Genomic DNA, 18368 nt, shown 5'->3' on the forward strand with positions numbered 1-18368 from the left:
CCAACGAATAATCAAGACTGTGAAAACGCCTAATTTTGATAACATGACCATACGGAACTGCGATGTGAAATAGAGGTGTATCTGGTCAAAGTTTGTCGATGCTTTTAATACCTATCAAGGACCATCAGGAAAAACAACAATGGATGGTCTGAAAGAGGACCTTTTAAAGATGGAAAAGAAACGAGGTAAGAAGGAATTCATTGCTTGTGTTCCCCCAAAAATTACATCTTTTGGTCGACCTATTCTTGGCGTTGGCGTTGCTCCTTGTCGGCATTACATAATCACAAATGGGGTTTTCCCAATGCCTGCACATACCACACATGATTTTTAATCATAGATTTTTAAGACATACTGCACTGACTGATATTTTGCTACTAAAATGTGGTATTATGGAACGAAGTTGTTTCCCTAAAACCATGCTTGTAACTGCAACATAACATGTACAATGTATTGTAGTCTATAACTAGTACGAGGAACCCATACCGTACTTAGCTCTGCTAGTACGGTATGGGAGGATCTGTATGCAGAAAGCGAGTGCAACGTAATTTCAATTAGAGCAATTAATAAACAGTACAAGGCTCCAGAAGCTTAAATATCTGCATGTTTGTCATAATATTAATTACACGGGTTGTTGTACTTCTTACCTAAACGTGCATGGCTGAAATTGTAATTAATACTCCATTATGAATCCAGAAAAAAATAAGTTTCCAGAGCACACAAAATTTTTCAATGCAACTTCAACTTTTAATGCCGTAAATATGAAATATCACATGATCAGATGTCACGTGGTACATGTCAGCGCTACGTCATTGGCTCTGTGGCAAAGCGATGACGTCACTTTGTTTATAGGCTGTTTTGTGACTTTGATTTTAGTCCCGTAAGCTTGCACGCACCGAATTTTTTAGATGCGCTTTTCATCTTTTTTGGTGATTGTACATACAATGCAGCATGGTTCTTTTCATAAGGAACGCAGGATTAGTTTGATGAACAATTTAGAGTGAGTATATGTGCATTTTACTGACAATCGACGCACTAAACCTGAGATGCCTCTTCTGTGCAAACTTAAAATAGGGCAGCGTCAATAACGAAAATGTCATACCGATAAATGACACGTCTGTTTTGCCCGGTTTTTTTAAGTTTGCCTTGCGAACTAGTCTATAACCAGCAATCCAGCATACCATTATCATTGTGACATTGATTGTACTGGTCTTTGGGCCTGGCTTTGCCCATGTTGATATTTTTTTGGCCGAGCGGGGGCCTTGACCACCATACATCATCATGCATACTAGGAAAAGTGTGCAAGTAGTTTACAGTGCAGAGTCCACTAAAAACAAACATCCTCAGCCTCATGACCTAGCTGGCCATACATTTTATAGCTCATGTGGTTTGTGATTAACTAATAACATTGCCAGTATGTTTTTCAAAACTACATGTAAATAAAGTGTGTCTTTTTCACTCTCGCCTTACAGCTTAATTACTCAAGAAGTCTACATAGCATCCAATTTGCTCACTGTGCTTCACATTCGAGGCTAGAGTCCAAAGCTATTGGAATCTAGTAGAAATCAATGAAGCATGACATGATGATGATACAGTGTAAAGCAGTGGAAGTTACAAAGTAAAACACAGCTGATCACAACTGGTGATTACGTACATCAAACATGTTGTTAAAATTGCACTTCAGCTCAATTTTAGACTGATCAAAATAAGCAACATTTTGCTTTTTAACACTAAAATATACCATTGACTCATTAAACTATGATCTCAAATTTAAACATCAACAGAACATTTAACATATGTTGCCAAAATGCCCGCCAAAATGTCAATGCTGATCTACCGAAAAATGCTAACAATGGACACTACAAATGTAGCCTCGAATATGTTATTGTGTCATTTCGTGTGAAAATTCAAAGCTAAAGTTCTGAAGTAACTCTCGCCAAGCAAGTACGAAATGAGTCCATGTAAATTCACAGTTCAGAGTTCTTACCGTTTTAGCCTAAGTCTCCCATCCTACTATCATTCCAACATTATTGTGTGGGAAATGCAAAAGTAATATTGAAATGGGACTGATCCATTGCAATTATCTTTATATTTGTACCGGGAATAAATCCAATGCATTGTTACATTTGAGTTTTTATTTTTATGAGCACCCATTTTAAAAACTTTTTGGTCATATTTTTGGTAATCAGATTTTGGTGAGTATTCTACTGACAATTACTATTAAATATATTTTATTTTATATATTATTTGTTACAGCTGACAGTGATCCTACATGGAAGTCAGTCAAATGTACGACACGGTCCAGGAAGATAGAGCTACAAGAGTTTGCTCCTTTAGATAAGATGCAGGCATTGCTGCCGAAGAAAGCCCAAAGAGGACTGACTAATCTCAACATTGAGTACATGTGTGTGGATGCTAACAAGGATTTTATTGTGCTAGGAGCCAATATTCCAATCACATTTGCATATGATAGGAAGGACCACCAGCTTTTCAAATTGAAATGTGATGTAAGTGATCATTTGTGTACATCCATATCAAAAGGATGCACTTGTCGGCTGCTACATGTGTCTCTTTTACATAATTTAGCTAGGATATATACCAGACTCATCTCAAGTGTAGGTCACTTTTAAATCATACCCAAGTCACCTGGTTTAGGAATGTTATCAGCATTCCTAAACCAGGTGACATGGGGATGAATTGAAGTGAATTCCACTTAAGATTAGCCTGGTATAAACACATCAGAAGAAATAAGTCCCCCTCTCAAAATTACGTCATAACATCGTAGAATAAAACTTTGTACCAATGAAACTAACTGAGAAATAATTATATGACTGTTTGCTACATGTAGGTGTTGTGTAAAAATGAAAGATGTCAATGACTTCATGGCTGAATGAGCCCAAATTAAAAGACAAAAACTGCCCGTTCCAAAAGTCACAAAGTAGGCCTATGCTTGTTAACTGCAAGGTGTATTGGGACAAGGAATGAGACTGACCATCTTAGCACTCACTGTGCTGAGCTCTGCATCAAGATAGGGATTTGCATGCATGGCTGAATGTTCACTTGGTGAGGATTTTAAACTGCACTCAACCACAGTCCACATGGGTTTTGCATAATAGTGACAAGCCATGAATCAACTTTTGTGACAAGCATAGGCTTACTTTCTGACTAATATGGGCTCATTCAGCCCTGAAGTCATGGACATCGTTCATTTTCACACATTTAGTAAACAGTCATAATTATTTCAAAGTTAGTTTTATTGGTACAAAACGAAACCTTACAATGCGATGACAAAATATTGGGAGGGGGACTTATTTTTGTTGATGTGTTTATATTCCTAGCTATTATGTAAAAAGACACATAGCTGCCAACAAGTGCAACCTTTTATATGGATGTACATGTACACATTTATAAAAAATTATATATTTTGCTGCACAGTGATGTGACCCTGAGATGAATATTTATAACTAAAGACATAGGAAGCAATGCACTTTTACCATTGTCCACTGTGAAGTTGTGAACCATGTCTTACGTGGCATCATTATACAAATACCTCAAATCAATTTCTTAAATTAAATCGTCTCAATTTCTTAAATTAAATTGTCATACTTCTAATTGTGCAATCACTAAAAGAACATGCTCAGTACATGCACAAATGTTCAATTATTATGAAAAAAAAATCAAACTTATAGGTTGCACTCATTTGGCAGGAATTGATACACAAAATGGGTCAAAATTCATTTAAAAATGTCAAAATGTAATGTAAACTTATGCTTTTTCAGTTTGAGATTTGTTTCTGTCAATGATTTTCCTTCTCTTTGGCTTTATAATAATTTTTCTCAAAAGTCATAATTTATTGACCTTGGTGCTTTTATTTGTTGACCAGGACAAAAACTGTCGGATATGTTGTGTGCGGATACTGACATGTTTGGACCATCAGCTAGCTGTAGGTACTACCAACAGCAAAGTGGAGGTTTACCTGATTCCAGCCAAACTACCCGGGAGAACAAAAGAGGTAAGCCAAGTGATACTTTATATGGTTGTAATGGATGTCAGCATATGGGCTATTCCAGTTTAAATGAAATCCATACCCCCCCCTTTGGAAGACATAACCTTAATCTCTCATGCAGAGGTGTAGTTTTCAAAGAAGAGTCAGTCATTCAGGTAACTCCATTTGAAATGGAAGATTAAGGCCATGTCTTCCATAGAGGATGTATGGTTATCAACTGGAATGGCCCAATGGCAACAATTAGCCATATTTACCAGCTGACACATTTTTTGCACCTGTTGCACAACAGACAACATTTTATCTATTGCTATTATATAAAAATCCAATTAATGTAATGTTATAGCGATACCAAATACTCATTTGATGCTAAGGTTGATAGCCATATATTAGTGTTTTGTTTTGAAAACTAGTAACAAATATGTGTACATCTACCTACACATTACAATGTGTTTTTACATTTTAAAACAAAAATGTATATTTGGATCCACCAAAGACCACACAAAGGGTTTTTAATATGGTGTGAGGCACTAAGGTTTCATCTTTTAAAATTCCCTTCATTCTTTTATGTGTTTATCTATACCCGTGCAACGGGTTAACTATCTAGGAGTATATATGAATGTTAAATATCACCTGTTAATATTTTTTTCTTACAAGGTGAAGAAGTTTGTTCTCAATAATGTTCATAAAGGCAGCGTGACATGCGCAGAATGGAGTACTAATGGTATGAAGCTATTTACTGGGGATACTTCAGGAGGAGTTGTCTATACAGAAGTAGACTTCTACCAGGTAAGAATCAACTTTCTTCAATTCATGGGACCAAACTTGAAATTGAAATTGCAAAAACTTCATGCGGCTGGAATGTGCCACTGAACAGTGTACAGTGGTGCCTTTTACCCATTCAAAGTATAACAGTTGTAACAGGTGTTTGTGAATCCTTATTAAAGTTTTACTGTTTGCCATATAATAGGGTTCGGTTTTTGCCGGCAAAAACAGGTTTTTGCCAGCAATTGCCAGCAAAGTGGTAAAAACTGGCAAAAAACTGTTTTTGCCAGTTTTTGCTTGGTAGTTTTTGCCTGGTTTAAATTGGCAAAAATGGCAAAAAATTGCAAAAACTCATAAGTCAGTCAAATATTAAACAGTTGCACAGAAAGCTCATAAACAATAACAATAATGATCAACCATCAACATATTTTTGGTACAATTACCGAATAGGGTCAACTTGCTAGACTTGAGTCCAGTCCTCGTTTAGGGTTAGGGTTTAGGGTTGGGGTAGGGCAGTGTTGTAATAAGACTAGTAGTAGAGTTGCACCCTGTTCAGTAATAGCTCCTATTTTTTGTCTCATCAAGTCCTTAAAATGAAAAAGTTTTGAATTCAAAACTCGACAGTTAGCATATGTGCTTACTATCGAGCGCATTTAAACCATGCAAACATGAAGAGCCCCATCCACAAAAGTGTAAAGGGTTTTGAGCAAATCATCGATACCCATAGTTATATACGAAAACAAGTAAACCTGAAAATGTGTGTCTCAACTCCATTGGCTCAGTTGGTAAAGCACCAGACTTTGGTACAATTTAATTTTGTCAAAAGCGCTTGATAGTAAAACACATTGCAAGAGTTTTTACGGTATGCCACATTGCAGTTAAATGCACTAGTGATTGAGCTTGAAAACCTATGCCTTTAATTTCTTAATATGTTACCTATAATTACCAAATCTGGCCTTGTTACACTCAGGAAATTATTTTTGTAACTTTAATAATTTGTTTTGAGATGAAAAAAGTGAACTACTCATCACTTTTTTTAGTTTATGCCATTTTTGCCGGCAATTTGCCAAGTGGTTCCACTTGCGGCAAAAACCTGCAAACACTGCCATATAATTATTTTTATTTCTAACCTAACCTAAAGGCCCTTTCAGTGATTTCACAGGAAACATTAAAAAAAAATGGAAATTTGTCAGAGTTGCTTAGAAATAAAGAATAAGACTACAGAATTTCATTAAACCACTTTTCCCCTGAATACATCGACAAATTAGTCAAAAAAGAAGTTTTAGAAAGGTTTTCTACTTCAACTCTGAGAAAATCGAGATTTTCGTACAGTGCGCCAATTAATCGACTGGAAAAACTTCCTAGTCCAGTGTTTCTAACACGGGGAAGTAGAGTCTAAATTGATTTAAAACAGACGCTTTTAAGCTACAATTTTGTAGTAGAAAACAAAATAAGCAATTAAAGGTCACCGAGGCAAACTAACGGTCAATTCAAATATGAAAAACAGTTAAAATTGTGTATTTTGTTTAAAATAGTAGCTACTGATGTAATAAGTAGTAGAAACAATACGCAACGCGTGTTGGTAACGTGGAGAGTGAGCTTCTTTCGATCTCGAGTCGGACTTTTGTACTGTCAGTATCAAAAGTCCAGAATCATGCAAATGCTTTATTTTGTCTAAAATACACGGCTTTCGACCGAACCACTAGCAGGCTATGTTAGCACATCTATGCCAATTACAAAGGTACCAAAATCTGAATTTTGATGATTTTTACGACCGTCCGGATGAGCAAATCACTGAATGGGCCTTTAACCTAACCTATGCTGGGATTGTTTTCAGAATAAATGCACACCCATGAAGATACTTCATGAGGACAGTCCCGTCGTTCAGCTCAGTTACGCTTACAAGATACTGATAGTCTCCACTTACAACAGGACTGTGCTGTGTTATACTGATGAGAACTATAGAATTCAACAGGCTGGGCAACAGGCCAGGAAAAGGTATGGAAAAACATATGATCTGCTCTCACAAAACTACAAACATTTCTAAATTTACTATTGACATAGCTTTAATTTCCTGTGAAGATACGTCAGTAAGCTTGAATGACATCACATTTGTTTTTGTACCATATTTACTTTGAAGATGAAACACAAATTGCCACACATTCCTTGGATGTTAGTGTAATCATTTACACAGTACTGATAACAAAGAGGAAATTGCTGATCCCTTTTTTTCAATCAGCACTACCTCCAAAAAATACTAAAAATTCAATTTAAAAAAATAAACATTTTTATGGCATGTGTCTTTTAATTAAAGGCCTATATTCTCAAAGTTAGGCCCCGCAACATGTTTCGAATTTATGTGAGCTGATCACATTATTATTGTTGATATTCAGTTTGTATCACAGATTTGTTATCAAGGTCTCATGTTTGTTTTGATCACACTTTGTTTGTTGTTAAGATTTGAAGGTCAAATAAAGTTAAGATTGGATCTTGACCAGAACTTTTAATACCATATCTGCAGTGTTTGTAAATGATAAACATGCAACAGGTATAATTATTGCCTTATAGGCCTATTTTTGACAAAACTTATTGTTTTGAATAATTGTAAAGATGTGTTCTCTATAAAGAAATAGCTGAAGTGATTGCCTAAACTGGTATCAAGTGACTAAAACATGCAGGAAATAACCTAGTTCATACATAATTTTCCAATGGCCAGAGAATTGATATTGTTAAGCATTTTAAATATTTGTAGTAAGTCACAGGCACAAGAATTTTCAGTTTTAAAACTGAATTCATTTTTTTAGTCAAAATTTCCACAACTTTATTTAATTTCAGCCTGTTTTTGGTACTTTTTGCCCAATTTCTTGTGCATTTTCATTTTTTTCCCATTTTTTTTAGGAAAGGGCAATCTAATGCCTGAAGTCATCAAAGTTTTACTTGAAGATTATTCATATTCATATTCAGGTTTTTTTTACAGAACACATTAAATGAAACTAAATTTTGAAGACTTGAAAAAGTATTAAGACTAGAACTCCAATAAAACCCAAAGACAGGCTTTCCCTAACAAAATGTATTTCCATAAACATAACATATGCAAATCCAGACATCGTAAAATCACTAGGAACTAAAGAACAAGACCAGGGATGGTGCTTGCTTCATTCATATAAATGACTTCATTTTCCCTAATGCTCAGACTGTTGGCACTTTCAAGAAGCTGCTAAAATGTCATCTGTTCCAACAAGCCTAATGTTGTTGTTGTTGTTGTTGTTGTTGTTGTTGTTGTTGTTGTTGTTGTTGTTGTTGTTGTTGTTGTTGTTGTTGTTGTTGTTGTTGTTGTTGTTGTTGTTGGAATGCAAATGCAAGACATATGTTTTCCCATCACCATGGTCATTTCCTAGCATACAATTATCTATCATAATAATTTATTTCTGCAGCAAAGGACTTTTTGGTGCTCACTTCATACCAGCAATCTGCAAACCAAAAGACGCTACATTCTATGCCTCTCGACCAGGATTACGCCTCTGGAGAGTCGGCTCAGATGGCCAAGTACTTGAAACGGTCATGTACAAAGAACTCATCTCAGCACCACATGGTAACATCACATTACTGCCAGATTTAGGACTACTTACAGCCATCAAACCAGCAGCAGGGGATCTTCAGTTTGGACCTCTTCTTATATACATGGAATCCTTTGTGCTATCCTGGTCCCACAGTTTCTTGGTGATTGTTGATCCATCTAACCCAAGTGGTGCCAGTGTGTTAGCTAGTAGCCAAGGCAAAGTTGGGAGCATAATGTCTGTAGCTGTTTGTGATGATGAGATTTTTGTGTTACGTGGTGGAGCGGAGAGACCACTGATTAGGATAGCAACTCAACCTGATAAAGCCAATGTTAAAGGTATTAAAGTGAATTGTATGTGATAAAATATTTTTGTGTATGGATGGACATACATGGAGCCACCCTAATGTACCCGCAGGTACACTAGCATGGAAATAGGTCATGATTTGGCATTTTGTACAAAATGATTCATTTACTGTGACTATTCACCTTATTTTCATTCTAATTGGCCTGACATTTTTGTTTACTCAGAATAATTCTGCCCTTTACCCCTCTCCAATTATCTGTAAATTACAGGTTTGCACTTGAATCATTACAGATTTTAATCAAACAAAAACCTTACAGAGATGCAAATTTTCCAAATTTATTCGGATTTCCAAATTTTTATAACAATCATTAGTGGTTGATTTAGAAAAATTGGGACACTCACCAAAAACTTACAATTTTGTATCTAAAAGGGACCCCATGCCGTGAAGTGCTGCACTCCGGTCGCTACGATCCCTATGGTTCGCAATTGTCTGTATTATTTTCATAATCTTTTTTGGCAAGTCACTGGTTTCTATGACTTTAATGTGTAAACCATGTATATGTAGCTAAAGTTTGTTCAGCTTATATAAGGCGGAAATTATTCGGCTTTTGTTACTGCATGCATCAATAAAGTCCCAATTCACATAAGCATGCGCCAGTCACACATTACGCAACGCACAACTAGCATAATTGCACCCAACTGCATGGATGTCATTCTATATCAATACACGGTGTTATGAGTCTTCATTTTTTCCGCCTTATATTATAAGCTGAACAAACTTTATAGAAGTAAAATGATGACATGAACTCTTGAGAGTTGGTAAATGTTTGCTTGTCCCCCTCTCCCATGTGATCTTGTCCCTGATATACTGCCCTGATAAAATATGCATTGCTGACAGAATTTGGCACTGCATGAAAGTGTTTATGTATAACAACTCAGGGAGGTAAATAAGATAATTTACTGGGTGGGTAATTTAATTTATTTTCACACCCCCAAATTAGGGAAAAGAATTAACTAGGTGGGCAGCAGTAATTAATGGCATCCAGGCATCTACAAATTATCTTTCAAACAGAAAACAATTTGTTTCTTATAACAGAGACTTATCATCACAAGCAGAAAATACCAAGTGTGGTGTACCCTAAGGATCAATCATTGGGCCACTTCTATTTATTTTGTATGAATGATATCTGTAACACGCCAAAACTATATTATTTGCTGATGATACAACTGTTTTCTGGATTAAACAACTACTCCTTTTAGGAATAGATCATTATTTTGAACCTGTTTTATATTTTTTATTCTCAGAGCACATCAAATTTTCACCAGAGGAGCTTGAACAACTTCAACAACTGAACCCACCAATTGTATTACAGCAAGATGAAAACAAAACCAGCAAGATAACGTAAATCTGTCAAGTCATTCTTCTCAAGGGCTGCTGATGATATCGCAGAGGATGCTGCTAGATTTACAGAAAGCATCAAAGAAGGCGCACTTGAGATCAAACATAAAGCTGCTCAACTGAAGAAGGACACCAAGGATGAAGCCAAACCATCACAAGATGCGATAATGGAAGATGCAGAAGGGGAAGAGAAGGAAGATGATGATGAGGAGGAGGAGGAGGAGGAGGACAATGAAGTGCTTACTGAGACATCAGGTGATGTACAAAGTGCAGCAGTATCAGATGGGAAAGTCCAATCACAGCTCAGTACTAAGAGTGCAGAAAGCACAGCAAATGATTCAAGTGATTCCAACAATCAGGAGAACGTTCAGGAAAAAACAAAACCCAGGGCATCATCAAGGACATCATCCATTATGGGAGCCCTGGCAACAGGATTACAGGTTGCCGGTTTGGTGGCAGCCGGAAGCCCACAAGAGGAAACTACAAGTGTGCAAGAAACATTGGAAGCTACAGAGGCTGTTGAGGATACTTCACCAAAGAGGTTTGATGAAGAGACTTTGAAGAAACTTAGTGAGGTGAAATATGATGATGATATTGTGCAACCGAAACCAGTGAAAAAGAAAAAAGAAGAAAAATAAAGGTGAGTAATTAATCCTAAAGCCATAGAGTACGATTTCTGCCAAATTTTATTTTTGTTATTGCTTACCCAAAATGCTGAAATAATATTAGTAATAACTGCCGCGAAGGCTTTCTGTCCATTTTAAAAATAGTACAAGGGAAAGTGAAAGTGAACTCCACTGGCTATTTTGATTGTTTAACATGGAGTTCTATGGCAGACATAAATTCATAATTATGTCAAAATTGCTCTGTTGACCTACAAACACAGCAAATTTGGCCGAAAAATGAGGTTTGAAAAAATGAACTAATTTCATATTATAAGATCATACATTATGGCTTTAATGTAATATTTGGATTTGATGAGCTTACTGTGGATTTATTGCTATGTTTATCCACAAATCTCAATTGTATTGTAATGAGTCATTGTCATCAAAGATCTGACAGTGGCAAAGAGACAAGACTTGGCACTCAGTTATAAAGTGCCAGGGTGTTCTAAAAAGGTTACAACTGAAGTATGCTTTTCTTGCAAATGGAAGCCCATAGTCAAGCTGTTTTGTATGCATTATTCAGTGACGTAGCCAGTGGGGGCCAGTACCTCATCACATCATGGACCGTCTGTACATCTTAGGCAAAAAAGTTGCAATAGACAATTTTGTGTGCACTGCTTAGGCCTGTCACTTTTAAGCATGTAAACAGACAGGGTGCTGTTAAAACATGTAAATAAAAACATGGCCACTGGCATTATTCACATTTTTTAACAAGGTCAGGTGCAGCCCCTATACGACTTTGATGGAGTATGTTGAAAGTACAAAATTTACCTCCTGTGATCAAAATTATAATATGAACAATTGAATACCTGAGTGGAAGAAGGGCCCAACTCAAATTTTTATAAAAATGAGTTAGACCCAGTATTTGATTGCCAGCAGACTGTTCTTCCTTGTGTGTGAAAGATGAGCCAAAATCCACTCTCTAAATAGTCTTCCACATACACTTAATCATGGTTTTCATGGAAGAAAGGCACAACTCCATGGAGTTGGGCCCTTCTTCCACAAATATTGGGTTAAGGGGGTACTACACCCTTGGCCAATTTTGATGAAGTTGGACCATTCTTTCACCCAGGTATTCAATTATACCTGCTCCAGATATGTTTATTGGGAGTAGACTTTGCATGAATTGACAAATTTAGGATATAATTTGTTACATCAGTTCTTTTATATCCTAATGCAGGTGCTAAGAAGAAAGAAATACCATCTAGTACAAATGGAGCTGATGAAGCTAACAACAGTGATAATGGAAATAAAAAGGCTGGATCCCAGCAAGATGATCAAGAGATCAGTACTGTGATTGTTAGTATTAATGCTCAGGAAAATGTGCAAAGAACAGATAATGAAATTGATGAAAATGCAGAAAGAACTAAAGCTGTGCATGCTGAGAGGCAAGTGGATAGCTCTCCAGTGAAAAAGGACCAAAATGAATTGGATAAGAATCAGTCAACAATGTATCAGGATGTGACCCTTGTGGGATCTGATGCAAAAAGTCTTGTCACCCCTCATGGTAGTGTGACAGCAGATCAACAGAGGGCTGACATTCTTGCATCAGAAGCAGCAGCATCCGATGCGAGATTGACCAATGGAAGCGATTCAGAGTTTGCTAATGTAACCGCATTAGCAAGCAGCGAGCCTTCAAAACCAAGGCTTGATGAGATCATTGTCGGGTCTTACCGGGGAGGCTTTGGAAGAAGCGGAACTCCCAAGAACTTTGCAGTCTCAAGGTTATCTTGGAACAGGTGCAAATCTTGATGTACAATTAACTAATGACAATCCTTTGAGCGATGATCCAGTGTTACTTGTAAGTGCAAACACATTGTCTGCTTCGGCACCGCAGGAATTTCAAATTGACATTGATGAAGACAGTACTGAAAAGCTTATGGGAAGTACCGAAGAAGATGCCGACATCAATGCTGCTGACGATAGAAATCGCTCGGATTCATTTGGAAGTCCAGTCCAGAGTCTGGACAAGCCGGCAGGAACAGAAGAGGATTTTGATTTTTATGGCAGATACAGAACACCAACCTTAGCAGTTGATCCGTTGCCGCTCACAAGTCCCATGAGAGATGAGATGTCTACGTCAGGGGAGTCTTCGCAGAGTATGGATGATGTTCCCATGCCTGAAAACATTCAACAAAAATTGGCTGGGAGTTGGATGCAGTGTTCCGTGCCTGGATTCATCACTCAACTCCTTGTCTCGGAGAGAAATATTTGGTGCGTTGACAATCATGATAAAATCTGCCACACTCTTGTGAATAGCGTCAATTACAAATGGAACAAATTGAAAGACTCGGCCATGCAGGTTGCAGTCTCACCTTCGAAAGCATAGTGTGGAGGTTACATAGGCGGACCAGCATGGCTTACGCAAGTGCTCCTATCACGACCCGATCGCCAGTGGGTTCAAAATGGGAACCAGCGTGCAAGGATGTCGCATTTATATGTCTTGACGATAATATAGCATGGATCATCAAAACAAATGGTCAGATCTGTGTTCACAAGAATATCAGCAGGGATCGACCGTACACTAGGAATACACAAGTTGATAGTAACATGTCTATTGAGCAGATTGCAGCCAACCGTGGTGTTGTTTGGGGTCTCAACAATGACAAAATGGTGGTGTTTAGAACGGATATCTCAAGTATCAAACCACAAGGAAGATTATGGAGGGAGGTGACAGACAGGTAAGCCCGCTACTGGTTTCAGGGTTAGAATTTGGTCACACAAGTTGTCGGTCGCATCACATACTATATACAGTAAGCCAAAAAATTAAGGTACCAGTTATGTTCACCTCCTGTATATCCCAAACAAAGACAGATATGTCATAATTGGAACCAGCAGCCAATAGCCGCATCTTTTAGCTCGAATTTAAGACCTCATTTGTTGAAATTGTTCAAGAAATAAAGTCGCGGCGATCCCAAAACCCAAGGAAGATACCAATTTAAAAGTTGCAGTTTGCTGCATTAAATGTCCTATTGATTTGTACACTAAGTGTTCGTGAACAAGAGAACTAGCGCTGCGCTTCCATTGATTAGCATGTTAAAACTAGCGTTGTGCTTTCATTGATTAGTACACAAAAGTGCAACTTTTGATTTCGTTTCTTCATTAGGTTTTAGATCACTGTTTCTTTAATTCTCAACCAATTGAAACAAATATGGTCTTAAATCAGACCTAAAGAGTACAGGTATTGACTGCTTATTTTAATTTTGACATATTTGTCTTTATTTAGGATATACAGGGGTGAACATAACTGGTACCTTAATTCTTTCGCTCACTGTATATTATATTCTTATTATCATGTTCATATGGATGTAATTAAAACAATGTACTTACAAGTCAGCTGCTACATGTGTCTCTTAATAGCTAGTAAAAATACGGGACTTCCTCAATTGGAGGTCACTTCAAATCATCCCAATGTCACATGATTTAGGTATGTTCTAGCTTTAACCATGTTACTTGGGGATGATTTGAAGTGAACTCCACTTGAGAGAAGTCTGGTATTTGTTCCTAGCTAATTTTGTAAAAAGAGACACATGTAGCAACCTATAAGTGCATCCTTTTGATATGGATGTATACATATATAATGAGGTCTTCAGGGAGACTAGTACATTTGTATTGATGGAATTTCAGGAATAAATACAGTATATCCTCGAATAGTCCCCCCCTCAAATAAACGCCCACCACTTTTTTCAACCAAGATGTTTAAAAAATGCAGATATTTTCACGCTATCTTGGTAGTAAGCTTACCAAGTTCCTTGATAATAGCAGCAATAATTGGTGAAAATCTGCATCGGAAACCCGGAAGTGAACCAAAAGTCAGTGTTTCTAGTTCATAGTTCATCATTTTAGCGTGACTTTTAAGCTTACCTAATGATTTTAACAGTAATTGTCCTGCTAAAATGACCCTTAATAAACGCCCCCGTTTAGAAAATGCAATGCCCCCGGGGGCGTTTATTCGAGGAAATACGGTAATGAATAAACAAAATTGAAATACTATGCAACACAATCATTTCACATACAGAGCTTTAAGTTTAATACCATGTTAAGCAATGATCCTCGAAAGATTGCTCAATTAATTTTCCTTGACCAGGTATTTTTGTGAAAATGACACTTTTTACAAGAATTGTTGATGAAATCAATGTATGGATTAATGCTGAAATTCAAAAGTTTTTGCAAGGGATACCAACTTTATGTGATTGGAATTGTTTCTTTGTTTTTCTGTGATTTTGTAATTTGGTGGTAAATGCAACAAAATTACATCCGTAAGTGTGTCATCAGCAAGAATCTGATGAAATTAGTGAAATTCTAGCATAATTAGGCAATGAAATGGAAGTTTGAATCATACATGTAATAGGTTTTGTCCATGCAATTTAGCGATTGTCACTGACATGACTGATGCAAGCTTAGTCACACGATATGGCATGGAAATGTTTGCATTTTTGTACATTTTTCATTGAAAAATTGGAGGGGGCGTTTATTAGAGGGGGAGTGTTTATTACAGACAATACGGTATGTATTGAATATTGATAATTAGGGCTATATTTACCAATTTATGATACCTCTAAAGTTAATAATATTTTGTTTTTCTTTCTTATTTTGTGATGATGTGATACATATATCTTCTTTTTTTGCATAGCTTGTATATTATCTTGTCATTTTGCATTGAGTATAAAGATTTCACAAGGATCAAGAGTTCAAACCACTGATTTATTCTACTATTTTCAGTTTCCGTTTGAGAGCTGTATGCATTGCTTTGGATGGCAAGAACAATGGCTGGGCTATTGATGAAGATGGTATAGTGTGGTTCCGTACTAATGTGACAGCTGACACACCCCAAGGAAGTGAAGACAAATGGTGGCAGGTAGGTGTAACCCAAAACTTGATCAAAGTAACTGTATAAGGGGTCATAGGGGTTAGGTCGCATATTTAAAAAAACACAAATATGTGTACATATATCAAAACGATGCACTTGTCGGCTGCTACATGCGTCTCATTTGACATAATAGCTAGGAATAAGTACCAGACTCATCTGAAGTGCAGGTCTCTTCAAATCATCCCCAAATCATATGGTTTCAGGCATGTTCTCTGTTTTCCTGAACCATGTGACTTGCGGATGATTTGATGTGAACTTCACTTGAGATAAGTCTGGTACTCATTCCTACATGTAGCTATTATGTAAAATGAGACACATGTAGCAACCGACAAGTGCATCCTTTTGATATGGATGTACACATATGAGCTTTTGTCTTATAATAACTTTGTTTTAACCCTAACCCCTAAGGGCTTTTCGGCGACGGGAAGGGAAAGAATAAAGAGAGAAAAGAAGGAAAGAAGTTGTTTGCTCTGGGTGGGATTCGAACCCGAGACCCCTCGCATGCCAAGCACTCCGTCGGCGACACTTTGTCACGGGTCTTGGACTTGGCCGGCGAACGAAACCGGGCCTATATATCACTTAGGGCGATTGCGTCATCACACCACGTGGGATGCATGCACTAACAGCGCATATATCAAGTAGTATTTTGTAGTATTCAGGCGGGTTTGGGTTAAGGAAGCCTATACTGAGTTTCGATAGTGGTAACCTAACCCTAACCCCCTAAGGGCTTTTCGGCGACGGGAAGGGAAAGAAGGAAAGAATAAAGAGAGAAAAGAAGGAAAGAAGTTGTTTGCTCTGGGTGGGATTCGAACCCGAGACCCCTCGCATGCCAAGCACTCGGTCGGCGACACTTTGTCACGGGTCTTGGGCTTCGCTGGCCAGCGAAACCGTGCCTATATATCACTTAGGGCGATTGCGTCATCACACCACGTGGGATGCATGCACGAACAGCGCATATCAAGTAGTATTTTGTAGTATTCAGGCGGGTTAGGGTTAAGGCATGAATTTTGTGAAAATACCAATATGCACAGAAATTGCAAAAAAAAAAAATCTGTATGTGAAAAACTAAATTATATGTCAGTCCTGATTAAGTCAGAGACAAATCTAATGAAAGTACGACCACTCATACAGGGACAGGCTGCACTGGTACTGTGACAATCAGCTTTGCTCTTGTAGAAATACTATAACTCTTCATCCAGCCAATGGGCTATTCCATTTAAAATCCACACTACCCCTGCAGAAGATTTAACTGAAGTCTTCCACAGAGGGAGTATGAACTTTGATTAGAATAGACAAATTGGGTAACTACATTTGAAATACTCACTCCAGTTGTGGAAGATATAGGTAAAGCGATAATACAGAGGGAGTATGGGTTTCAAAATGATTATCCCTGACCTTCATATATTTATATCTTTTGCTTCTTTCTCAGGTCCCAATGGGAGAGTATCTAATGCAGGACCCTAATATGTTAGCAGGGATGTTTGCAGCAGTGGCAGGACAATCAGCCCTGGACAGGGTGGACAGAGTCACAGGTCATATGACAGGATGGCTGAAGAAATTATCACCTATCTACAGAGCTACTCACCTTGCTGCAAGCAGTGCTGGTGTGTGGGTGTGTGGTTCTTATCATTACAAGAGTACCATGCATGTGTCCAAAGGAAACCTCTTGGGTAAGTAAAGTAAATTTTTTAGTACTCCTTGGTCTCTGCTGTGCAGCAAACATACACAGGCGACACAGAAGTGATAAACAATCACACTGACCGGGTGATCAACAGTCTTGACAACAAGACAGTTGACCCATTGGTCATTGGCACTTAGTATTGGAGGAGACCTCACCTCTTCTACAGGGTGTCCCAAAAAAAAGAGGCCCCTCATTGCGCCCTCTTTTTCGCCTATTTCTGAAAAGTTAATCAAATATATTTTGGTACCGGTATGTAAAGAAGCCTTTAATTGTTCGCTTTAATAAACCAAAACAATTATTTCAATCAGCTCACAACTTTTGAAGATATGCCCTTTTAAAGACAAGTATCCATTTTTCACTCTGTCCACGGATAGCAAACAGAGTGGTTGGGATGGGTCATGCTGTGGAGTGGCCTGCAAGATCACCAGACCTCACACCACTTGATTTCTTCATTTGTGGCAAAATCCAAGATCTTTGCAAACGTATTACTGCTATATTCGCAATTATCTGGCGCACAAGGTTGGTACGCAACGCAGTTGATGCAATGAGGACTAGGGCTGAAACCTGTATTCGCTCAAGGAGGCAACCAGGTAGAGGGCAGAGCAGCACAGTAAACTCACTTCAAAAGAACCAAAGACAAACTAAACAGCCCTTTTCAGGGCTACCTTTTATTCCAAAAAGAGAAATGACTTATGTTGTCAATAAAAAGAAAGCAAGAAACAATAAAGTAAGAAAGTAAAAAACATAATAAAACAAAAATGCATAAAATAACAGAGAAAAGCATAAGTAATTGCAAGTATTAGAAAGTCCATCCCACATCAATTTCGCCCAAATTAACAAAATCCATAACCCATAAGCTCCGATAAAGCCCACTGGTATAGCCCATTTCCTAAAATAAAGTTGTTATTTTATAAAGTTATCATCAAGGAATGTTTTATATTCATGCATGGTATATGCACTTTTCAATCTTTGAAGTAGCCAAACCTCCTCCGTGGACAGAGTGAAAAACGGATACATTTCTTTAAAAGGGCATATCTTCAAAAGTTATGAGGCGATTGAGATACTTTTTTCGGTTTATTAAAGCTAACGGATAAAGGCTTCTTTACATACCAACATATACTTCAT

At 37.5% G+C, this 18368-nt stretch overlaps 1 protein-coding gene across 1 annotated transcript in view; it reads left to right on the forward strand.

The window, feature by feature from the left end:
* Positions 1-18368, forward strand: part of LOC140152410 (tectonin beta-propeller repeat-containing protein 2-like) — a 53237-nt gene continuing 34869 nt past the window's right edge. Inside the window, 12 exon segments of the mRNA XM_072174716.1 lie at positions 1-185; positions 2254-2504; positions 3881-4009; positions 4658-4789; positions 6603-6763; positions 8200-8675; positions 10031-10663; positions 11873-12261; positions 12314-13010; positions 13013-13373; positions 15415-15550; positions 16992-17232. Of these exon segments, the coding sequence (XP_072030817.1) occupies positions 140-185; positions 2254-2504; positions 3881-4009; positions 4658-4789; positions 6603-6763; positions 8200-8675; positions 10031-10663; positions 11873-12261; positions 12314-13010; positions 13013-13373; positions 15415-15550; positions 16992-17232 (3652 nt within the window). The 5' untranslated portion in view covers positions 1-139.

The sequence above is a fragment of the Amphiura filiformis genome, chromosome 5, assembly GCF_039555335.1.
Source record: "Amphiura filiformis chromosome 5, Afil_fr2py, whole genome shotgun sequence".
In the NCBI taxonomy this organism is placed as follows: domain Eukaryota; kingdom Metazoa; phylum Echinodermata; class Ophiuroidea; order Amphilepidida; family Amphiuridae; genus Amphiura; species Amphiura filiformis.